General features: G+C 41.6%; 1 protein-coding gene across 2 annotated transcripts in view; it reads right to left on the bottom strand.

Annotated features, from left to right (window-relative positions):
• The window catches only part of ap3b1a (adaptor related protein complex 3 subunit beta 1a), a 91485-nt gene that overhangs the window by 19894 nt on the left and 52333 nt on the right, over nt 1-19258 (bottom strand). For both annotated transcript variants that reach the window (XM_041810989.1, XM_041810988.1), the window contains exons 22-24: nt 18989-19092; nt 5834-6062; nt 567-651 (exon numbers count right to left, since the gene is read on the bottom strand). In XM_041810989.1, coding sequence (XP_041666923.1) covers nt 567-651; nt 5834-6062; nt 18989-19092 — 418 coding nt within the window. The remainder of the gene's footprint in view (nt 1-566; nt 652-5833; nt 6063-18988; nt 19093-19258) is intronic.

Raw genomic sequence — 19258 nt, 5'->3', positions numbered from 1 at the left:
TAAAGGGTGTCTAACATAAAGAATTAAGCAGGAAACTTTTAAAGAAGGCGTGCTGCAAAACTTTTCAGTTCAAATCAAAAACCACTCAGATTCATCTCACTCTGGGTATCTAGAGATGCTTGGTTTTGTTCACTTTGTTTGTGTATTAAATGTTTCTCTTCTGATTGCTGTGCAAACCAGCGCTCTGTGAATGGCATTTTAGGCCCGATTGATTCCCCCATCCTGAACAGATTTTCTGATCAGGGTATTGATCAGCTGAGCAGCCATGCCAATGGCATTCAAGCGGGCTGATTTGGACCGGGGGCTGATTACTGGAGGAATAATTGTTATCCCAGTGAACCAGGGATCAATCCTAGCTGATGTCTCACCTGGGAGCGCTGGCACAGAGCGGGGCAGGAAAAGGAGAATTAACAAGGAAGGAACGAGAAGAAGAAAAGGTAAAAGACAATGCAAATGTAGGAGATAAATCCTGAGACAGTAGGAGAAAGAGCGGGTAAAAAAGATGTACAAGTGGAAGGAAAAAACAAACGCCTGACTTGATATGAGTGGGTGTCAGGTTGTCTTACCACAACTGGAAGTTGGCTGCTTGCGTCGAGTCGCTGAAGTCAATACCCATGGAAACCGTCACAGAGGCCTCTTGCTCCAGCCGCTCTGAGAGGGGAGGAAAGACAAGAGGAGAAAAAAGGAAGAGTGAGTGACAAGGGCACAGTGTGCAGCGTGAGGAAGGATGGAGCAAAGGGAGAAAAGACGAGGCAGCGGCGAAGGAGGAAGAGGAGGGGGGGCAGCAGCAGAGTGGAACAGACAGGCATCCACACCACTTGTGTTTTCTACTTGGCAAAGCAAGGCCACCGTGTGTGAGAAATCTATCCTTCAATCTCATCCCTCCACACCTTCAGCCTCGGGGAAAGAGGGAAAAAAAACAGATGAAGGACTAGCATATTTCCAAAACAACAGGCTTGTCAAAAAGGGCATCAGCATCAAGAGAGACGGGGTGAGGGAGGGAGGCAGAGCGGGTAAGAGACAAGTAAAGTCAAAAAATGCTGAAGTGGAAGAGGAGAGGGAGGAAGTGGGGAGGGGGGCTAAGGATGAGAGGAGCACAGACAGACAGAAACATCCTCCGTGCTCCCCCCCGTCTGCCTGCTTGACTCTCCATGGAGCAGCGAGGATGTTTTACAGTACAACTCTTTCACAGACAAAGAGGAGGGAAGAGACTCCGGAGGAAAGGATCCAAAAACAGAGCCATCATGGACTCCAGATTCTCTAACATGCTTTTTATTGTTCTTTAAACCATGAGAAAGACAATTTAGCATCCTACTTTCATTTTTAACATCTTCAACAAGAGGTTAAAGGCTACATTCTCAACCACAACTTCACAAAAACAACACAAAGGGCTTGGCACAATGCATGACAAGCATTATGACAAAAGAGCAGAAGAATCATTAAAAGAGGGCACTGAAAAGACTGGACATATAGGTAAATGGTAATCCTGCCACTGTCCAAAGATGCCTTAAAAACATCTACCATAATCTCCTTAAATAAAACTTGGTGTAAAAGTAAAAGGTATAAAAGCATCAAGTTAAACTGCAAGTTGTATTATGTTACACAGCTTCGTTCTTGGATTTCATTAGAAATGTGGATTATAGGTACAACAGCTAACCCAATTAAATGAAACAAATGCTAAAAAAAGTTAAATTAGGGGCACAGATGGCCATGCGGCTTGGTTGCATCCCATGCACATGAGTATGGACTTCCGGGTGCAGGCTCAAATCAGACCTGCGGTTCTTCTTCAACATGTCAATCTCCACTCTCTCTTCCTGATCTCTTACACTGTCCTCTCTCCTATACTATCATTGTATAGGCAAAACCCCCAAAATAAATCAGAACAGACAGGTGCAAAAAAAACTGCAGTTACTCAAACATCCACATGAGACTGACGAAGACTTTAAGTTTTCCATGATTAGGGGTGTGGTCGAGTTAACCAAAAAGTTGAGGTGTTGTAGCTGTTTGCAAAGACGCTTAAGCCGCATTCCCACCAGGTGGTCCAGTTTGATTGAGTACGGTTTGGTATGGTTCAGTATGGTAAGCCACAAAACAGTTTGCATGTCTACAGACACCCTTACCCTAACTTGGTGGGTGGACTACAGAGGGTGTGCATGTGACATCACAGGCAGTGCGAGTCTCTGCTGTTCCAGTCCCTGAGTAATAAGTAGTAAATAAATACAAAAGTTTTGCAACTACAAGACATTGACATTAATTCAGTTCCACATCCATCACTGATGAACCAGGCTGATGTGTGGCGTCAGGCTCTGCTTTGTGTGCTAAAAATCAGGCAACACATAAATATCAAGAAACTAGATTTATGACCACATACCAATGTCCACGGTCCAGGAGATAGTATGGATCTCTCTTGGTCCAAATATTCAAAATTTACACAGATATTAGTCTGTTTTCTTCCATTTTCTCCCACTCCCCATAGAGCAGACAGCTGTGCTTTGCTCTCAGCCCAGCTGAAAGTGATGCCAGTGGAAACGTCTATTGTGTGTGTAGCACCATCTTTTTGGGACGGTTAAGTAAGCCTGACATGCCAATGGAAGGGTGCCAAAAAACACAGGATAAGGGTCTGTTTTTTGGGACCCTGTGCAACTTTTGATCATGGCAATGCAAATAAACAGTGCTGTATCAAACTGAACAAGATCACTTGGTGGAAATCTATACAGGTCCTCTTTATCTTGGCCTGTTTGTTGATTGATCAAAATTTCCAGAGGGTCTGTGTGTGCATCGTTCTGTCCATGCCAAGCACCCTAGAGCAAATCACGGCCTTCCTGGTCAGCATTTTTTTTCCACAGCCATCCTCAGCCATTAGTCTTAGGTACATGCTTGAAGCGGCACTCTGTTATACTATGCTCCAGATAGAGCCAAGTCTGTAGCGGCAGAGCCACTGCCAACACAGCAGGAAACCAGACATCAGAGCTCACAGAACATCCAGTCAATTTCAAGATAAAACACCAGGTACAGAGTGATAATTGTGTATCCCATCTCTTAATCAGCACGCCAGCCAAGGCAAACGTTTGCATGTTATTTCTGTTTTTTCTTCATTCCTTCATAAACATGTGATCTAGCTGCTCTGGCTGCACTAAAGATAGGGTACCTGCATTGGTTTCCAGCAAAATCTGGCAGAATGTGCAGACACAGACCCTGGGAAAATTGTGATTCATATGGAAAAAGCATTTACAGTATGGCAACCACCAAAGTTAGGCCTCAAAGCACTTCTTTGGAATCTAATGGGTGACCTCACTGAGATAACTTCTTATCTACAGTCTACACCCGAACACAAAAAAATTACAGTCATATGTGTTTTTTAATCATAAGTATTACTACAATTTCTGGATCAGCCCAGCCTCTTCTATGGGCACACTGACGGGCAAAAATTGTGGCAAAAGCTTGAACACAACTTCCTTTAAAACAAATTTATGACATTGAGATGAGCATCAACTGGAACTGAGGGCCAGGGTGGAGAAATTATGCAATACTTGTTGTGTAAAACAAACTCTTGAATTTAATCCCTTAAAGAACACAGATGAATAAAAACAGAAGTCCATAAAGCTTTGTCTGTTTTCATCCTCTGCAACTTCTCCAAACCAACTGCAGCCAGCTGCTCACAGTGGCCGAGCTCAATCGATCCAAATTACCCACTGTTTGGCTGCTTGAGTTCCTTCAATGCCCAATCAATCCCCTGCAATTGACAGTTTTAACATGCTCCATCGCACACCACCGCTGTGTATCTATGTGTGTATGTGTGCATGAAAAAGAAAACCTTAAGGGACCGTGCTCTCAGTATCATATTATACTGAGTGTAGCGATCATATGGGAAGAAATATGGAGATGGTGCATGTTTGTTTGTCTGATCGATACTAATGAACAGGGATTAGCTGAAGCCATATTGGCTGTTTTTATCTTGGAGGAACAGGACGCGGCTGAGCTGAGAGCAAACAGGCTTAAAGGTTTCAGACATAATAATCATTTAATATCTGTCTGAGAAAACAATAATATTAAAGGGAGAGCCAAAGTCGAACCACAAAGCCAACCTGAATGAGTAGGATTGTTGCACAGACCAAAACAAATGTTACTTTTTAACATTGCAGAGCTCCACATACTGAATTGAAAAGCAAAACTGCACCATAATTTCCATTATACTTGAGATCAGGGGTGTCCAAACTATGGCCCGGGGGTCAAATATGGGCCACAATCCATTTTTGATTGGCCCGCTACAAATTCTTTGAATTAAATGAAATATGGCCCACATTAAAGCATGACAGCTGTGTTACACTGTATTCTTCTCCTTAGTTTTAGCACAAGACAGTGCCACTATGCTAATTCTGTAAACAACATTTTGACAAGAAGAATTTATTGATTTTTCTTGTGACTAAATTGAAACAACACTGCAAATAGTAAACATATTTGCAACCCAAATAATAACAATATCATGTTGATTTTGCTCCAAGGAAAAATGGTTGGGAAACATTGCTCTAAACACCCAAGATATGTTGGAAAAAAAGTTGATGTAAACATCTCAAGAGGCTGAGAACTATGTGTGACTGAATTTGGACTTAGACCCTTAAAAGGTTTTTCACCACTTTTAGAGGTACATTTTCTGGCAGTGATAAATGTACGGCTTAGTGAAACACGAGAACGAATCTATCCCACCCTTAAAAGCAACAGCGATATAAACGCACTGAGCACTTTGTTTAATACAGTCTATTGCAGTGTTACTCAAAGCATTGGCTCTTGAGCCACATGTAGATATTTGTGATCATTTGTAGATCTTTTAAGTCTTTAGAACCTTGAAAAAGGGAAACTTGTACCTCAGAAATTATCAACTGCAAGTCACATTAATCAGTTTGTTTCCCAAACCTATACAGTAGGCTTTGATTGTCAAACTTAATTGTCAACCTTTATTTTTTGCCAGCGCATTGTCCTTATTTGCAATTTTTTTCTTTTTTTTTCATTTTTGCTATTTGTGAATTTGCCCTTTTTTTTGCCAATTTTTGCCTGTTTAAGATGCCTTTTGCCATTGAATGCGCCCCCCCCCCCCTTGTTGCCACTCCTTGCAGATTTTTGTCCATTTTAGTCACTTTTCATTCATTTTTGCAATGTATTTGCCACTTTTTGGCCATTTTTGCTACCCGTAACTCATTGATTGTCACTTCTCACACATTTTTGCCACTTTCTACCCTTTTTTGGCCACTTTTACCTCCCATTTTTGTCATTTTTTACCAAGTTTTTGCCATTTTATACATATTTTCCCCTTTTCACCCATTATTGCTACTTTTTGCTGCTTTAAGGCCATTTTTGAGACCTTTAACTTATTTTCATTGGCACTTCAACCCTTTTTTGTCACTTTCACCACTTAGACTGTGGCTCTTGCAAAGGTATTTTTCAACAGTTTGGCTCTTTGGTTGAGCAGGGTTGAGTAACACTGGTCTATTGCTTGCCAATGTGTATGCCTTCACCAGAAATTAGAGGCCAGCTAAAAGCTGTGATTTTGTTCAGTGTGGGCTAAATTTGCCCAACCAGCAAGCCACAGTGGCAGCCAGATTATTAAATAAAACTTTACAGATTTATTTGTGACTGAAATAATAAATTCTATCTAAGATTTCTGCCTCTCTTGCTCTGACACAGAGACACTCTTACTACAGTGCACTGTAATGTCAGGTTGATAGATAATTGCCAGAGTGGTTGTCTCTGTATCACTGTCCAACGCAGCAGAAACAAATATCTTGTCCTTGCTGTCGCTAGCATCTTTTTGCTAAAGTTAAGTATCTGATTAACTCACCGATGGTGTTGAAACAGTGGATGTTGAGGCTCACTGGACTCCTGTCTCCTATGTGAATCTCCTCCAGGCTGTGGTCCGAGCCGTTGGTCAGTGTGACCTGTACAGACACCATACTGGGCTCGTACAAACAGGGCTGTCTGGGGAAATGGTACTTGGCTGACAGGCCTTTTCCTGTCATATGGTGAAGCAGTTCGTAAGTTTTCACAGGGCCGAAGGATGGAGTGGTGACCTGAAAAGACATATAAAAAGACAGGGGTAAACTTTACAGTAGATGTTACTTGTGATTTTCTCAGTTGTTTGTGAAAATACACTTTTTTGATTATTAGAGACACAAACTGCAGCATGGACTGGTTTGAAGCTGCTGGAGACAAAAGCCTGAGAGCAGAGGCAGAGAAGACAGATGAGAAAAACAGTCCATGCAGGCATAAAGCCCTCCACATCAACACCACATCCAGGGACGCCTCGTACATTACAGCACAAATGCATCCACACGGGAGGACAGATTAATACAAGAATCTTCGGTCTTTCCATAAACCTATATACAACCAATTCAGAGTGTCCAATCAGCAGGAAGAATGCAGCACTTCTGAGTGGAGTGGGACCAAAGGGTTGGCTGATAACTCCCTGCCAACCCTCCCTTCATTAACTCTGTAGGGTAAAGAGGAACCCATTTAAGAAATGTCCTCAATCAGCCCAGTTAGAGGGAAATGGGCTGGATGCTCGGCTGAACCGAGCTGAATAAAAACAACCTCTAATGAATAGAAACACAAGTGCCTGCATGGGCCAAACCTGCCACTCGCAGGCCTTTATAAATGGGCTTTTACCTTTTCAGAGGCAGGAAATTGTATTACCTTTGAGAGATAAGGAAGAGAAAAGGTTTTTTCTCCTAAAAATTAACATCTTGGTACTTGGATGAGCATTGTTCACACTGCTAGGCTCTCAGTTTTTCACTTTAGGTGGCTCTTAAGAGAAGAATGAAGGGGTTGGTATGCAAAGTCAGCTGCAACCTCACTCAAAAGATGTAAAAAATTAGTCAGAGCATTTATAGGCCTGGGTACTGTAATTCCTTATAAAGCAGTCAAAATGTTCAATACCCTTGTACAATTTTATTTGTGATTAGAAACAATGCAATCTGATATTTTCATGACCAGTAGTATTAAAATGTACCAAAGTTGACACAGGATTTAGACTTTTTGGACCAAAGGATTAAGAAAGTACAAGAGAGAGTAATGGTGGTTCATTCAAATGTGCAGGTCTGCAAATGCTGAAGTTTCTTTAGTTATAAAAATTGCTTTCATATCTCACAAAAACACGAAGAGCAGAGGAGCTGATATTGTTTGAACTGTTGGAACATATTTGCAACATATTCTATCTAATTTTGTCAACATTTTTTGAACAATTTTGACAACGTGCAGTTTGCTTACATTTTTTGGTAATTAAATACAAAAAAAATACAAAAAGTATTGGTCATATAGGGTAGAAGTCTTTTAACTAATACTAAAATTACTCACTATATTCACTTGCCAAATTTCCCAAAAATATAATGCAATATACAGCCCTGACTTACCAAGCCCCTCTTCAGACAAATCACCTGTCAGAGGCAGATACTCTCCCTGTTTTTATGAGTGTGCTTAAAATTTTTATCAAGCTAATTGTTAAGATCTGCCTAAGACAAGACTATGCTTTGAAAGGCTTATACAGGAAAGGGACTTCATATTTCTGCACAAAAATATCTCCAGTAAAAAAAATTAAAAATGCTTGTTAGTATTTTATCTTGTTCACAAGTGTTCTTTTCTCTTGCAGATACTTATGGATCATGGTGGAATCAGCTGCTTTTGTAAGAGTTTTTATCAGCTATAATTATATATATTTTTTTAGAGTTTCTGTTGCTTCCATACCCTAATAATTGCTTTAAAATGTGCTTTAAAATAATAAAATATATATATATGGCACACTTTTTGATATAAGCAAGTATCATAACTAGGGGGACTAAAAAATAATAAATGATGAAATAAAAAATATTATTACTAGACTTTTTTTCCTTGTTTTGCCTCTCTCTTTACTAACATACACAAACACCTGGGATCACAAGAACCTGAGGATTTGCTTTAAATGAAAGACTGCAGTTATATTGGGATAATGCTTTTTTTGCATCCTCTTTCCCATGTTTTATCCCAGAAGAGCTGCAGGTAAGCCTCAGCCTCTTAAAGTTATTGATATTATGATGACTTCAAACATTTGTCAGTCACTTATTCAACAAGCTAACATTAGCTTGTGAAGACGTGTCGGACTCAAATTTTAGCAGGGACTTAAGAAACAAAGTGGGGCAAATATAATGGATTGGATGGACGCCTGACTGTGTGTCGCTATTGTTTTTACAAGGTCTCATCTTGTATCAGGAAAGAAACTTAAGTTCCACCAGAGATTTTACGACAGCGAGATATAGATATAGATCACAAGCATCTCATCTCCATCATGAGACACGGTCGTTGATGAATATTTCTCTTCAATAAGTCTGCTAATGAGAACAAGAGAAGTACTACTCTAAGCAAAATGTAAGTTAATAAGCCGTCTGTGTGTGATGTAAACAGCTCAGCACCACGCCAAGTGACGCCCTAATCGCGCAACACAACAAATGGATAAATAAATTAGTTGCCACCATTTATCAATTTTATTGATATTTATCGATTCATTGTTGTAGCCCTATACATTACTATATGATATGATACATAGCAATATGATGCGACAAAATACAATGTGAAAAGTGAAAAAAAAAACATAGAAAGATATGAACTTGATAAACACCTCTGCTGAATCTACATCAACACAAAGTTCTAAAAAAGTCTGGAAGTTTCAGTAGTTTCTTCTTTTTCCTCCAGAGTTCTTCTGTCTGTCTTGAGTGTCAGTGCTAATTAATCATGAGGACTGATACAGCCTTTAACACCTTCTGTAACACTTAGCACCTTGATGTATTTATGCACTGGTAAAGACGAAGCACTCACATGTACAGAAAACAATAGCATTTAAAGCTTTAAAGAAAACCTGACTTTCACACAAGTGGATAAGTGACAAAGTCGAGAGCAAAAATAGTTAGTAATGACAATAAATGACAACAAAACAAGAGTCAGGGAAAGAAAAACAGATCCAGAGAGCTAATTAAGCCAATTACAAATGACTGATAATATGACAAGAAGAAGCACAGTGAAACATACAGGCATGATGGTACAGCTCTCAGTGGTGTCAGTGTGCATTGTTTTATTGAAGTTGGACGTGTTCTGACAAATCTATGAGAGAGCCTGTGACTCTTCATGTGGCATGTGAGGATGAAAAATCAGTTTGACAAACAGCAAGAGCGCTGGAGTATCGCGAAGCTAGTCACCATCATGAAACTATTAATAACTTGTCAAGACTTTGAACACTCATTCACTAAGTTGTGGAGCTAGGAGGCTGCACGTCAAAAAAAAAATGTAAAGATAACATTGAGGCTTGTCGCAAATCATGGAGGATTTCCTGCCAATGTTTTAGCGCTTTTTCACCTGCAAATTTTGACAACTGAGCACAAGACTTGCCCATGATTATACCCTGGACTTTTTTTTGTTTTCACAGTATCAACACAGGTATCGATATCTTGGGAATTTTACTAGTTTTGTATTAAAGTTTAAATTCTGGTATTGTGACAACCCTACTGGGTCTTTTTTGTTTTTACTGTGGCTACCAGGTCCAGCAGCTCTCAGCTACATCAAATAGTTTAAATTCAGACAATTTGACACCATAAAAACTTTGTACACTACAACAAAAGCTTTGCTGTTTTTCAGAACATTTTTACCCTGCTTATAGTATTTGAAAGCATGTTATTTAATTAAGGATGCATGTATCATCACACAGTATTTTGATCAGCAGATAAGAGCACTGGAGGTCAGTTATTGGTATCTGGGAAGGGTTACAAAGGCCTTTTTAAGGCTTTGGGACTCCAGCGAACTATGGTGAGAGCCATTACCCACAAATGGAGAAAATTTGAAACAGTGGTGAATCTTCCCAGTAATGGGTAGCCTACCAAAATGACTCCAAAAGGCCCCACCTGACTCTGTTAGGGTTAGTGTTCAAAATTCAACAATAAGAAAGAGACTGGGTATAAATGGCATCCATGGGAGAGTTCCACTGCTGACCAAAGAGAACACAAAGGCTCATCTCACCTTTAAAAAAAGACATGACCCCCAAGACTTTTGAGAAAATATTCTGCGGACTGCTGAGACAAAAGCTGAACCTTTCGAAGGTGTAAGTCATGTTACATCTGGACCTAGACGACTTGTCGTAATTGATGGAACCATGAATTCTGCTCTCTACCAGAAAATCCTGAAAGAGAATGTCAGGCCATCATTTCACGACCTTAAGCTCAAAAACACTTGGGTTAAGCAGCAGGACAATGATCCGAAACAAACCAGCAAGTCCACCTTAAAAAACACAGAATGAAAGTTTTGGTTTGGCCTAGCCAAAGTCCAGACTTAAATCTGCTTGAGATGCTGTGGCATGATCTTCATAATGCTGGTTATGCTCCAAAACCCTCCAACCTGGGCCATAAATTTCCTCCACAGCAATATGAAAGACTCATTGCCAATTATCCCAAATGCTTGCTGTTGTTGCCGCCAAGGATGAAACAATCGGTTTTTAGGTTTAGGGGTAATTTTTTCACATAGGTTCGGGAGGTTTGGATGGCTCTTTTTCCTCAATAAATAAAATCATCATTCAAAACTGCATTTTGTATTTACTTGGGTTATCTTTGCCCAATATCAACATTTGGTTCATGACCTGAAATGCTGTACATCTTCAGATATAGCAGTATTTATGCCTCTGAGCTTGTTGGAGTTTGTCCATCATACTGGCGCCAATATAAAACACACCACAACAATAACCTGCCAAATCCGACACAGAATAAACGGTCTGATCACAACACCATCTCTCACCCCCCTTGACAGCGCAGCAGCGTCTCCTGTGCCCGGACTGCCCGAGCGCCTGTGAAGGAGGTCAAACAAACATTTGTCGCTGTGCCGTAACGCCGCTGCGCCCTCACAAGCGCCCGTCACGCCACCGCCAGCCTGCAAATTTATTGGGCCACTTTTGGATGTGTCAGAGCAGTCGGTGTCGATAAAGCTCGGCCATAATGTTTGCCACCCCATCACAACAGAGATTTACCTCCCTGACAGACACATCCTGCCTCAAGGTCCTGTCTGCCGCCTCAGGATGGAGAACAGAGACAGGACACGGGCTTCAAACCGCTTATTATCACCAATTTGACACAGCGGACAGTTAAAGCCTGACACCAGTGCCCACACGAGCCCCTCCACTCGTACATCCATTGTTGTCTTGTTACGCAGCACAAGCCCATAACACCTCAAGTGTAAATAAGAGAAGAAGAGGGATGTAACCTTGACTTCTCTGTCAGTTCGTCTTTTTTTTTTCTCGGGGCTTTGGCTCGCGTTCTTCAGCCCTGGACGGGCAGGAGGGAGGTGACAATGAGGGAGGAAGTTGATTGAGAGGCTCTATTATGCATCAACTTAAAGGAAGCTCCGGTGATGGATGACACAGACAGCAGTCACCTTCAGAGCCAGGACGCCACGCTCCCAGCATCCTCTCTGGCAAATGACCTGAAAATCCAGCTGACATATTCAAAAACGGAGGGCTAACGGGAGCCGGGTAGCCTTGTGTTGCGCGCAGAAGAAGAAGAAGGCCAATTTAGAAGAAAGTGGTGTGGGGAGTGCAGAGATGTATGGGCGTATATTGAAAATCCATTTGTGTTTTCAGACAGCAGGGACAGGATTTCATTATGCTCGACAGGAGTTGTAAGGATTAAGGTAAGGGACGTGTTTGACTTTAGGGCCTAATTGTCCCCCCAGTCAGAAGATGACAATTAATCCAGGATGTCAAAAAGACCTTGACTCTAAATTGAATTAAATAAATGTTACTACAGCCATCCTAAACTACTTCAATGTAAAAGAAGTCTCTCCACCACACGCAGACAGAGGTTACTTCATTTACTCCAATTTGTCAGTAAATTAGATTTTCTAAAATAATTAATTTAGAAATTTTTCATTTAAGAACATTAGCAACAATAGAGGAGTGTTATTCAGAAACTGTATCGTCCTTCATGTAGCTCTGGAAGTATTGTTAATAAAACTGCCAACAGATTGTGTGTTTAAGCATGAAATTTAATAAAACAAGGCCCACAACTAATGATTATGTTCATTATCAGCTAATATGCTAATTACTTTCCCAGTTAATCCAATAATTTTCATGTCCAGTGTGTCTCAAACAGGGAAACCAGTACCAGGAGTCCTTTGGAGTACCGCAGTTGAACTTTTAATTTAAAGCTCCTGTGAGTATTTTTGGTTTCTGTTGACTTTGGCGCCCCCTGTGGACAAAGTAGTGCATCTTAGTTTTCTGTTCTGCACATGTCTAAAACACATCAGCAGTTTTGCAGGCACTGTACCGTATTGTTGAGGTGAAGAGGGAGCTGAACCAAAAGGCAAAGCTTTTGATTTACTGGTCAATCTACGTCGCAGAATGAGATCGCAGGTACAAGCAGTCAAAATGAGATCCTTAGGAGGGTGGCTAGGCTCTGCCGTAGAGATTGGCTGAGGAGCTCGGACATCTTGAAAGATCTCAAAGTAAAGCCGTTGCTCCTTTGCGTCGAAAGGAGCCAGTTGAGGTAGTTCAGGCATCTGATCAGGATGCCTTCTGGGTGCCTTCCTGTGGTGGTCTTCCAGGCATGTCCAACTGGGAGAAGACCCCGAGGCAAACCCAGAACATGCTGGAGGTATTTTATATCCCATCTGGCCTGGGAGCACCTTGGAATCCCTCAGGAGGAAGTGGAAAATGTTGTGGGGTAGAGGGACGTCTAGGTTTACCTGCTTAGCCTGCTGCCACCGCAACCCGACCTCGGATAAGCGGAATAAAATGGATGGATGGATATGTCTAAGAAGCTGTTATTAACAAAAATAAATCCTTCTGCATCCTCGAATGTACAAATGTATAATCTATTGGGAGATTCTGTCATCAGATATTAAAATGAAAAGGGTTTTTGTAGGACACCTACCCCACAGCAGCAGATTCAGGCATTAAGAATGATTGTACATAAACAATCAGTCATCAAGCTAATTTTCTTGTCTTGTCATACAGTCATCAGTATTTTTTCCAGTCTGTTTCATTGCAGTTTCAAACTTCTGTACAGGAGCTTTAAAGGAGAAAAGCCCTTTAATTTACGATTGATTATTTCACTGTTGCATTTAGAGAGAAAATTTTGAAGACAATTATTAGCAGTTCAAATGAAGCAGCAATAAAGCTAAAAAACAAGAAAGACAGTGGAAAGGAGAGCAAGAAATATCATTAAGGACAACATTTCAGATTTGTTTTAAAACTTACTGGCAGTGGTTGTAGGTTATCTGGTATTAATACCACCACTAACACAATTTTTGCCATGAAATGGGTTTCTGCAGTACTGTTATTGCTTCACTCGGGTTGAGCTGAAGTGTGCACACAACACAAAAAACATTCCTACCTGTTGTACAAACTAGAGTCTCATCCTCGCCAAGTTTTGCTTTGACACTCTCTGAGTTCAGTGCCTGTAATAACAGCGACATGTAGCGAGTGTCCTCACTTTGCAAAGTGTCTCTGCCATCCGTCGGCACAGTCAGAGTTGACTCAGTTTGGCATAAGCTCAGCACTGCAGTGATTTATATTATAACAGCTAAAATGATTATTCATATGTTTCAAATCTGTGACAATAAAACAAAGTGGGCGGGCTCCAAACTACATCAAATTAGCAGTTGTAAACACTGCTCCGTACACTCGCTGGTATCACTGCCAAAGCAAAGTTAAATCAAAGATAAACACATTATTTCTGACAAGTATTCATAACAAAACTCTTAGTTGTTATGCAGTTTAAACATTTTTATTGTGAACAGGCGAATCAGGGAGATATATTTTTAGTTGCAGCTTCTCAGCGGGATACTGTTTCAAACTAACAGTACTGAGAACTGAACTGACAGGGACTTGTTAGAACATTTTACTGTCATCTGCACACTCAGCAGTATGATTTTTATGCCAGTTCCTGGTCCCATCACAACACTTCCTGCTTGCTTGTGTACAGGGATCCATGACAACTAAAACCATGCGTATTATGTTGGGGTTGAAGCTGAAAAATACTCAGCAGCTCTTGATTATACTGAAGTTATTGTAAAGAAGAAGAGAGAGGAGACATTGGAGGAGGTCGACAGTACGACCACTGTATCAGCTGAGGCAGAGGACGGGAATTTTTGCCACATGTTCGGCCATACAGAGACATGGATGAGGAAACGCTTGTTTGATATTTTCAAAAGTCGGCAAATTGTTTTAACTAGTTGTATTCATGCCTGCAATATCCAATATACCCACTGACATGCTCAGAGACTTGCAGTCACCAATGCTACCCAGCGGACTAATTACAGGACTTGTGTATTTTAGACAAAGATCTTTGGTTAAGCCTCAATGCATAAGGACTAATCAGACTTTAGTAAATCTTTCTGTAAATTTCATGATTGTAAATTGTTAGAGATCTTCTAAAAATCTACAGATCAAGTCAAGTTGTTGTAGCAGTTGATGGAGAAAACATCAGGATTCCCAGGGACCCCATTGTGGTGTCTGATACCTCACTTTGGTGGTTCTGTTTTGCCTTTGGCTTTCATACAAGCCAGTTTTAGGCTTTTTCCACACCCACACATGAGGGAAATAAATAAACACTAAAAATCCTGAATACTGTAATATCCTTCCAACCTGGAAAAAACACAAATGTAAAGAAAAAAGGAAAAAAATAAGGGTTGCCTAATCCCAGGGACCATAGCCTGTTGTCACAGAGTCACTGAAACCAGCTAATAGGAAAAGAAACACCCTAACAGCTGCATTAAAAACATTCCCAAACTGTCCATTTGCTGCGTAGGCCTCTGCTGTGACTGGCTGGATCTGTGTGGGCATTTATTCCTATTTAAGAGGCAATCTCTGCAGTTTGAGTGGCAGCGGGAGGTTTGCAGGGCAGGGGCTGCTATATTCGTGGCGCTCAGGGTCCTTCTGCTGATTCATAATTAGACGTGAACCCAGAGCGCCCACTACGGGGAGGTCAGAGGGGTGAGGAGGGAGGCGGGGGAGGAGGAGGGGGAGAGCTGGCGCCCGCCTGATGGACACCAAATGAACAAATTATGATGGCCCCCTCTGGGCGTGATGGGGTCAAACGCCCTGCGCCCTGCCGCTGACAGTTCAATTTCCCCCCAACGCAGCCCCATTCGCCGGCTGCTAATTATGAATGAAAAGTTATCAGCCTCAGCCGCCCCGCCGCACACACGGACAGCGGTCGGAAGAGGTTTGGGGCGGGTTGGGGGGGATTTAAGAGGCATTTGTGAGAGATCCTAATGTCAAAATGTTATTAGAGAGAGCGGTACCATGCAGAAAGTGAGGAGGAGGAGGAGGAGACAGGAGAGGAGGTGGGTCAAAGACAGTGACCGGGGTTAATCTAAATGCCTTTGATAACCATGCAGTAATTCTCTAAAAGGGCCCGAGCGCTCAGCTGAGACAGACTCGCTGCCTCTATGGGCAGATTGCTGAGAAATAGAAATGACACAGAGGCCAGTGTGTGTGTGATCTGATATGTAAGTGTGTGCATGCAGAGGGAGGGGCCGGTGTGAATAAAGGTGAGGTTATTTACCCTTGTCTATGAATCCCGATGCCCATCATGTATTTATGCATAGAATTGACTCTAAATCAGATGTTGATGTGCAAAAAGTTCCCTGTTCTAATCTGCATTTCTATTCTCTATTACTGCACGGCCTTCACCTGAGGAGGAGAGAGCGACTAACAAGACTGCATAAACGCTGGCCTGAGAGCAGACGTCAATCATACTGACTGACAGGCGGGCAGGACTGATGGGCAGACTCAGAATATAGAGTAACTCCACGCAAAGCTAAGTGCAAAGCTAAATCTGGGACTGCATGGAGGCTGTTCAGATGGATGGAGCAGGTTCATTTTAGTCCAAATGCAGACAGATTTTTTTTTCTTTTTTACCAAAATAAGAAACCAAAGATCTAATCTATATGCACAGATTTTACACAGAAATGTAGACTCTCTACACAGTTGACCAACCACAGATCAGCAAGCATCAGTGTACAGAAATAAAAAACATAATGTGGAAAACAATCGAACGGTGCAACTTTGCCAGCCAACGGATGTCTGCTTGATACAGTGTGGTAAGAGCCAATCAGCTTTTAGATTCCCTGGCTATGAGAGATGCAATAAATGGTGGCCTAGTGACTGCGTCTATACAACCCATGTGCAGAGACTGTTGTCCAGGTGAGTGGCCTAAGAACGGGTCTAATCTGTAGCTCCGTTCCCACATTTCACTCCTCATTCTCTCCCTCCTTGGTTTTCGCTGCACTATCTGATTAAAGGCATAAAAGATTCAAAATAAATCTCAAGAAAGAAGTAACTTATGTACAACATAAAACAACTTTATTTCCTTCATTGTGAGTAAATCCAAACAAAATTGTTTCCTTTTTTAAGATCATATCACTGAGAGTGGGTAAAGCTGCTGCGTAACTTACACTGTACTGTTCACCGAGACTCAAAAGGTGAAAGAGGCTACACCGGAATGCTGTGGACAAAGATTTAAAAGCATAATGGCACACGGAAAAGGAAGTCTTACCTGGAAGGTTTTAAATCCTAAGGTTCAACAGAACTACGGAGAAATTCAGTTCTGCTCCCAGATGCATGCATCATTGATAAGATGATTATGGACAATGCTTGCTGATGGTTTCAGACATTGACAAACATGAATAAATCAGTCACTTCAGGAATTCAGGGACACTTTGGATACTGCCATCGAATCTGTGTCTGTGGATGGGGAGAGTGTGAAAGTATTCGGGCAGCATAAATCCTTAATCCATTAACTGTGAGACTACAATGCAGCTTTGACACACAGAGCGATGAGTGTGGCACTCATGGTATCCGACCACATGGATGAAAGTCAGTCATACGGTCCTCGGTCCAATAAGTCTTATACTCTTGTAAGGTATGGATGCTGACTGATGGCCAAAGATGCTGGCTGGGATCCTTTGTGAAGACTTTCCTTTGATCCCTTTGATTTTTTTTTATTTCTTGGCACTATCTACTACAGAGAACAGAAATCTCCAGCAACACTTGTAGTTAAGAGAACAACTTTATTGGACTGACATGTTTCGGCATGTAGCTTCATCAGGGTCATCCTCTTGAGTGTGTGTCCTCAGGTGGGGCTTTCTGGGTTTGTGTTGTTGTCTTTGCGCCAGGGGTAAATGTATCCCTGTGTGTAAATGGATAACCCTGATGAAGGCTGCATGCCAAAACACGTCAGCCATTCTTTGTGCTGTAGTCATCTGAGAGCTCCACATTTCTGTTTTCTTGGCCTTCAAAATAAAAGCCCTAGTTGGCATCAAGTGGCAACCTTGGTCCTGAAAAATGTAGTCAATGTGGAAGTGCAAAAAATTGCAAAACGGCGAGTGTCCACTTGAGGCTGGCTGCAGAAACACCAGAAGTCATGTACACAACACATGTTAAAAAGCTGTTTTTTTTTTTTTTACAGTAGAAATAAACTGGTTTACAGCCTGGTTCAAAAAAGCTAGTTAGCTAATGTCTTCATGAGCACACTGTACATGAGGTGATTTTTGTTGTACCACAATCGTTTCGATTACATTTAAGAAAAACCTCACTGCGCACTGATTGGTGCATCTCATTTGATTGACAGAAAGCTTGATTGGCAGATGCTACTACCAGAAGGCTAGCTTTAGTGATAGCTTAGCTGACAGAAGGGTTGAGCTCGGTGTCTGCAGTTGAGACAACGATTTCAATATGAAAGTCGCCACGGATTGGCTTCAAAAGCTGTTTGAGTGCGCCTATTGTAATCAAATGGCTGACGTCACACAGGCTTTGTCAAATTATTTTTACAGTCTGTGGTTAGCATACTATTTACAAGTGAAAACTGACATCAAAAGAGCAGAAATGAATATTTCATGGATGCAAAGTGGACAGTGTACAGTGAACATGAAAGAAAATGAAAGATGAATACATCACAACAGAAAGAGAGAAATTCTGATGTCACATCTTCCAGCAGCAGTTATCACAGACACAAAATAGACACAGCTACAGCACAAAGAATGATCTGGACATTTTCCTCCCAGGGGGGGAGAAAGACAAGATACAAAGTACACAGACATGAGGAGCTGCTCAGACACCGCGGAGAGAAAGGAGCCGTCACACTAGGAAAGGTCAACCATCAGATATACACAACACTGAGACACAAGGGACACAACATCTGACAGAGAGAGATGGAAGGTGACAGAGAGGAGGAGAGGGATAAGAGAGAGAGAGAAACGGAGCGGCTGGACTTCTAGATGAGACACAGAAATAGAGTTCAAGGGTGTGGAAGAGCAAAAGACAGCGAGGGGGAGAGAGACAGACTATAAGAGGTAGAGGAAACAGGGAGAGCAGCGGTATCGTCCTGAGCGGCTATAAATATAAGAAGGCAGAAAAGGTCAATAGTTGGCGTCTGAGGCAGAAATGTTCCACAAGGGAGAGAGGCTCATTTCACCATCTCATACTCTGCTCTGCTGTTCTGTCAGTGTCACACTCACAGGAACAATCGACTCCCAACATGCACTGATGGAGGAAATGTCATCCTGTATGTGTTTCTAACACAAACAGCCACAGAAGCCACTATTTCCCATAGAGCCATGCTTAACATGGGGAGCAGGGATGGCCATCACTCTGCCTTATTCTGTACGTTCAATTCGTTTGTTTCTGTTTTCATCAGCAGCACGTTGTTTAATCACGCTCATCACTGCTTTCTGAAATGTTTCAACTGATATCCAACAATCCTAGCAGGTGAAATGTGTGAGTGATGGCTCAATAATGATGACCCATGATGCTTCAGTGTAGGGTTTTTTTTTTAATCATGAGATACTGCACTGTAACTGGTACATTTACAGAGGGAATGTGCAAGGATGTTTCATTAGTGCAGATGTTGATGAGGTAAATAAACTTGGGTGGCTGTAAATAAACCTGCTTGGCCCAAATTATGTGTGGAAACACTCCAAGTGGACAACTCACCTGCATGGTGGAGGCGACATTGGAGAGAGAGAGACCTTCAAGGTCTGAGAGCAAGCTTGAAGAGACGACTGAAGATTTTGGTGCGTTTGTGGGTGCAGGAGAGACTAAAGGAGAAAAGACACAAAATTAAAAGCATGTATGTTGAGATTGTTAAAGGCTCTTTGAAGAAAGAAGCATGTACTGCTGTCATTACCAGTGTCTTTTGCTGTTTCAAAGACTAAAAAAGCCACAATGATTATTTTTCTTGGAACGTCAATGCAACAGAAAAAG

Source organism: Cheilinus undulatus, linkage group 17 (assembly GCF_018320785.1).
Source record: "Cheilinus undulatus linkage group 17, ASM1832078v1, whole genome shotgun sequence".
NCBI classification, from domain to species: Eukaryota; Metazoa; Chordata; class Actinopteri; order Labriformes; family Labridae; genus Cheilinus; species Cheilinus undulatus.
This window is presented reverse-complemented; position numbering and strand designations above follow the sequence as displayed.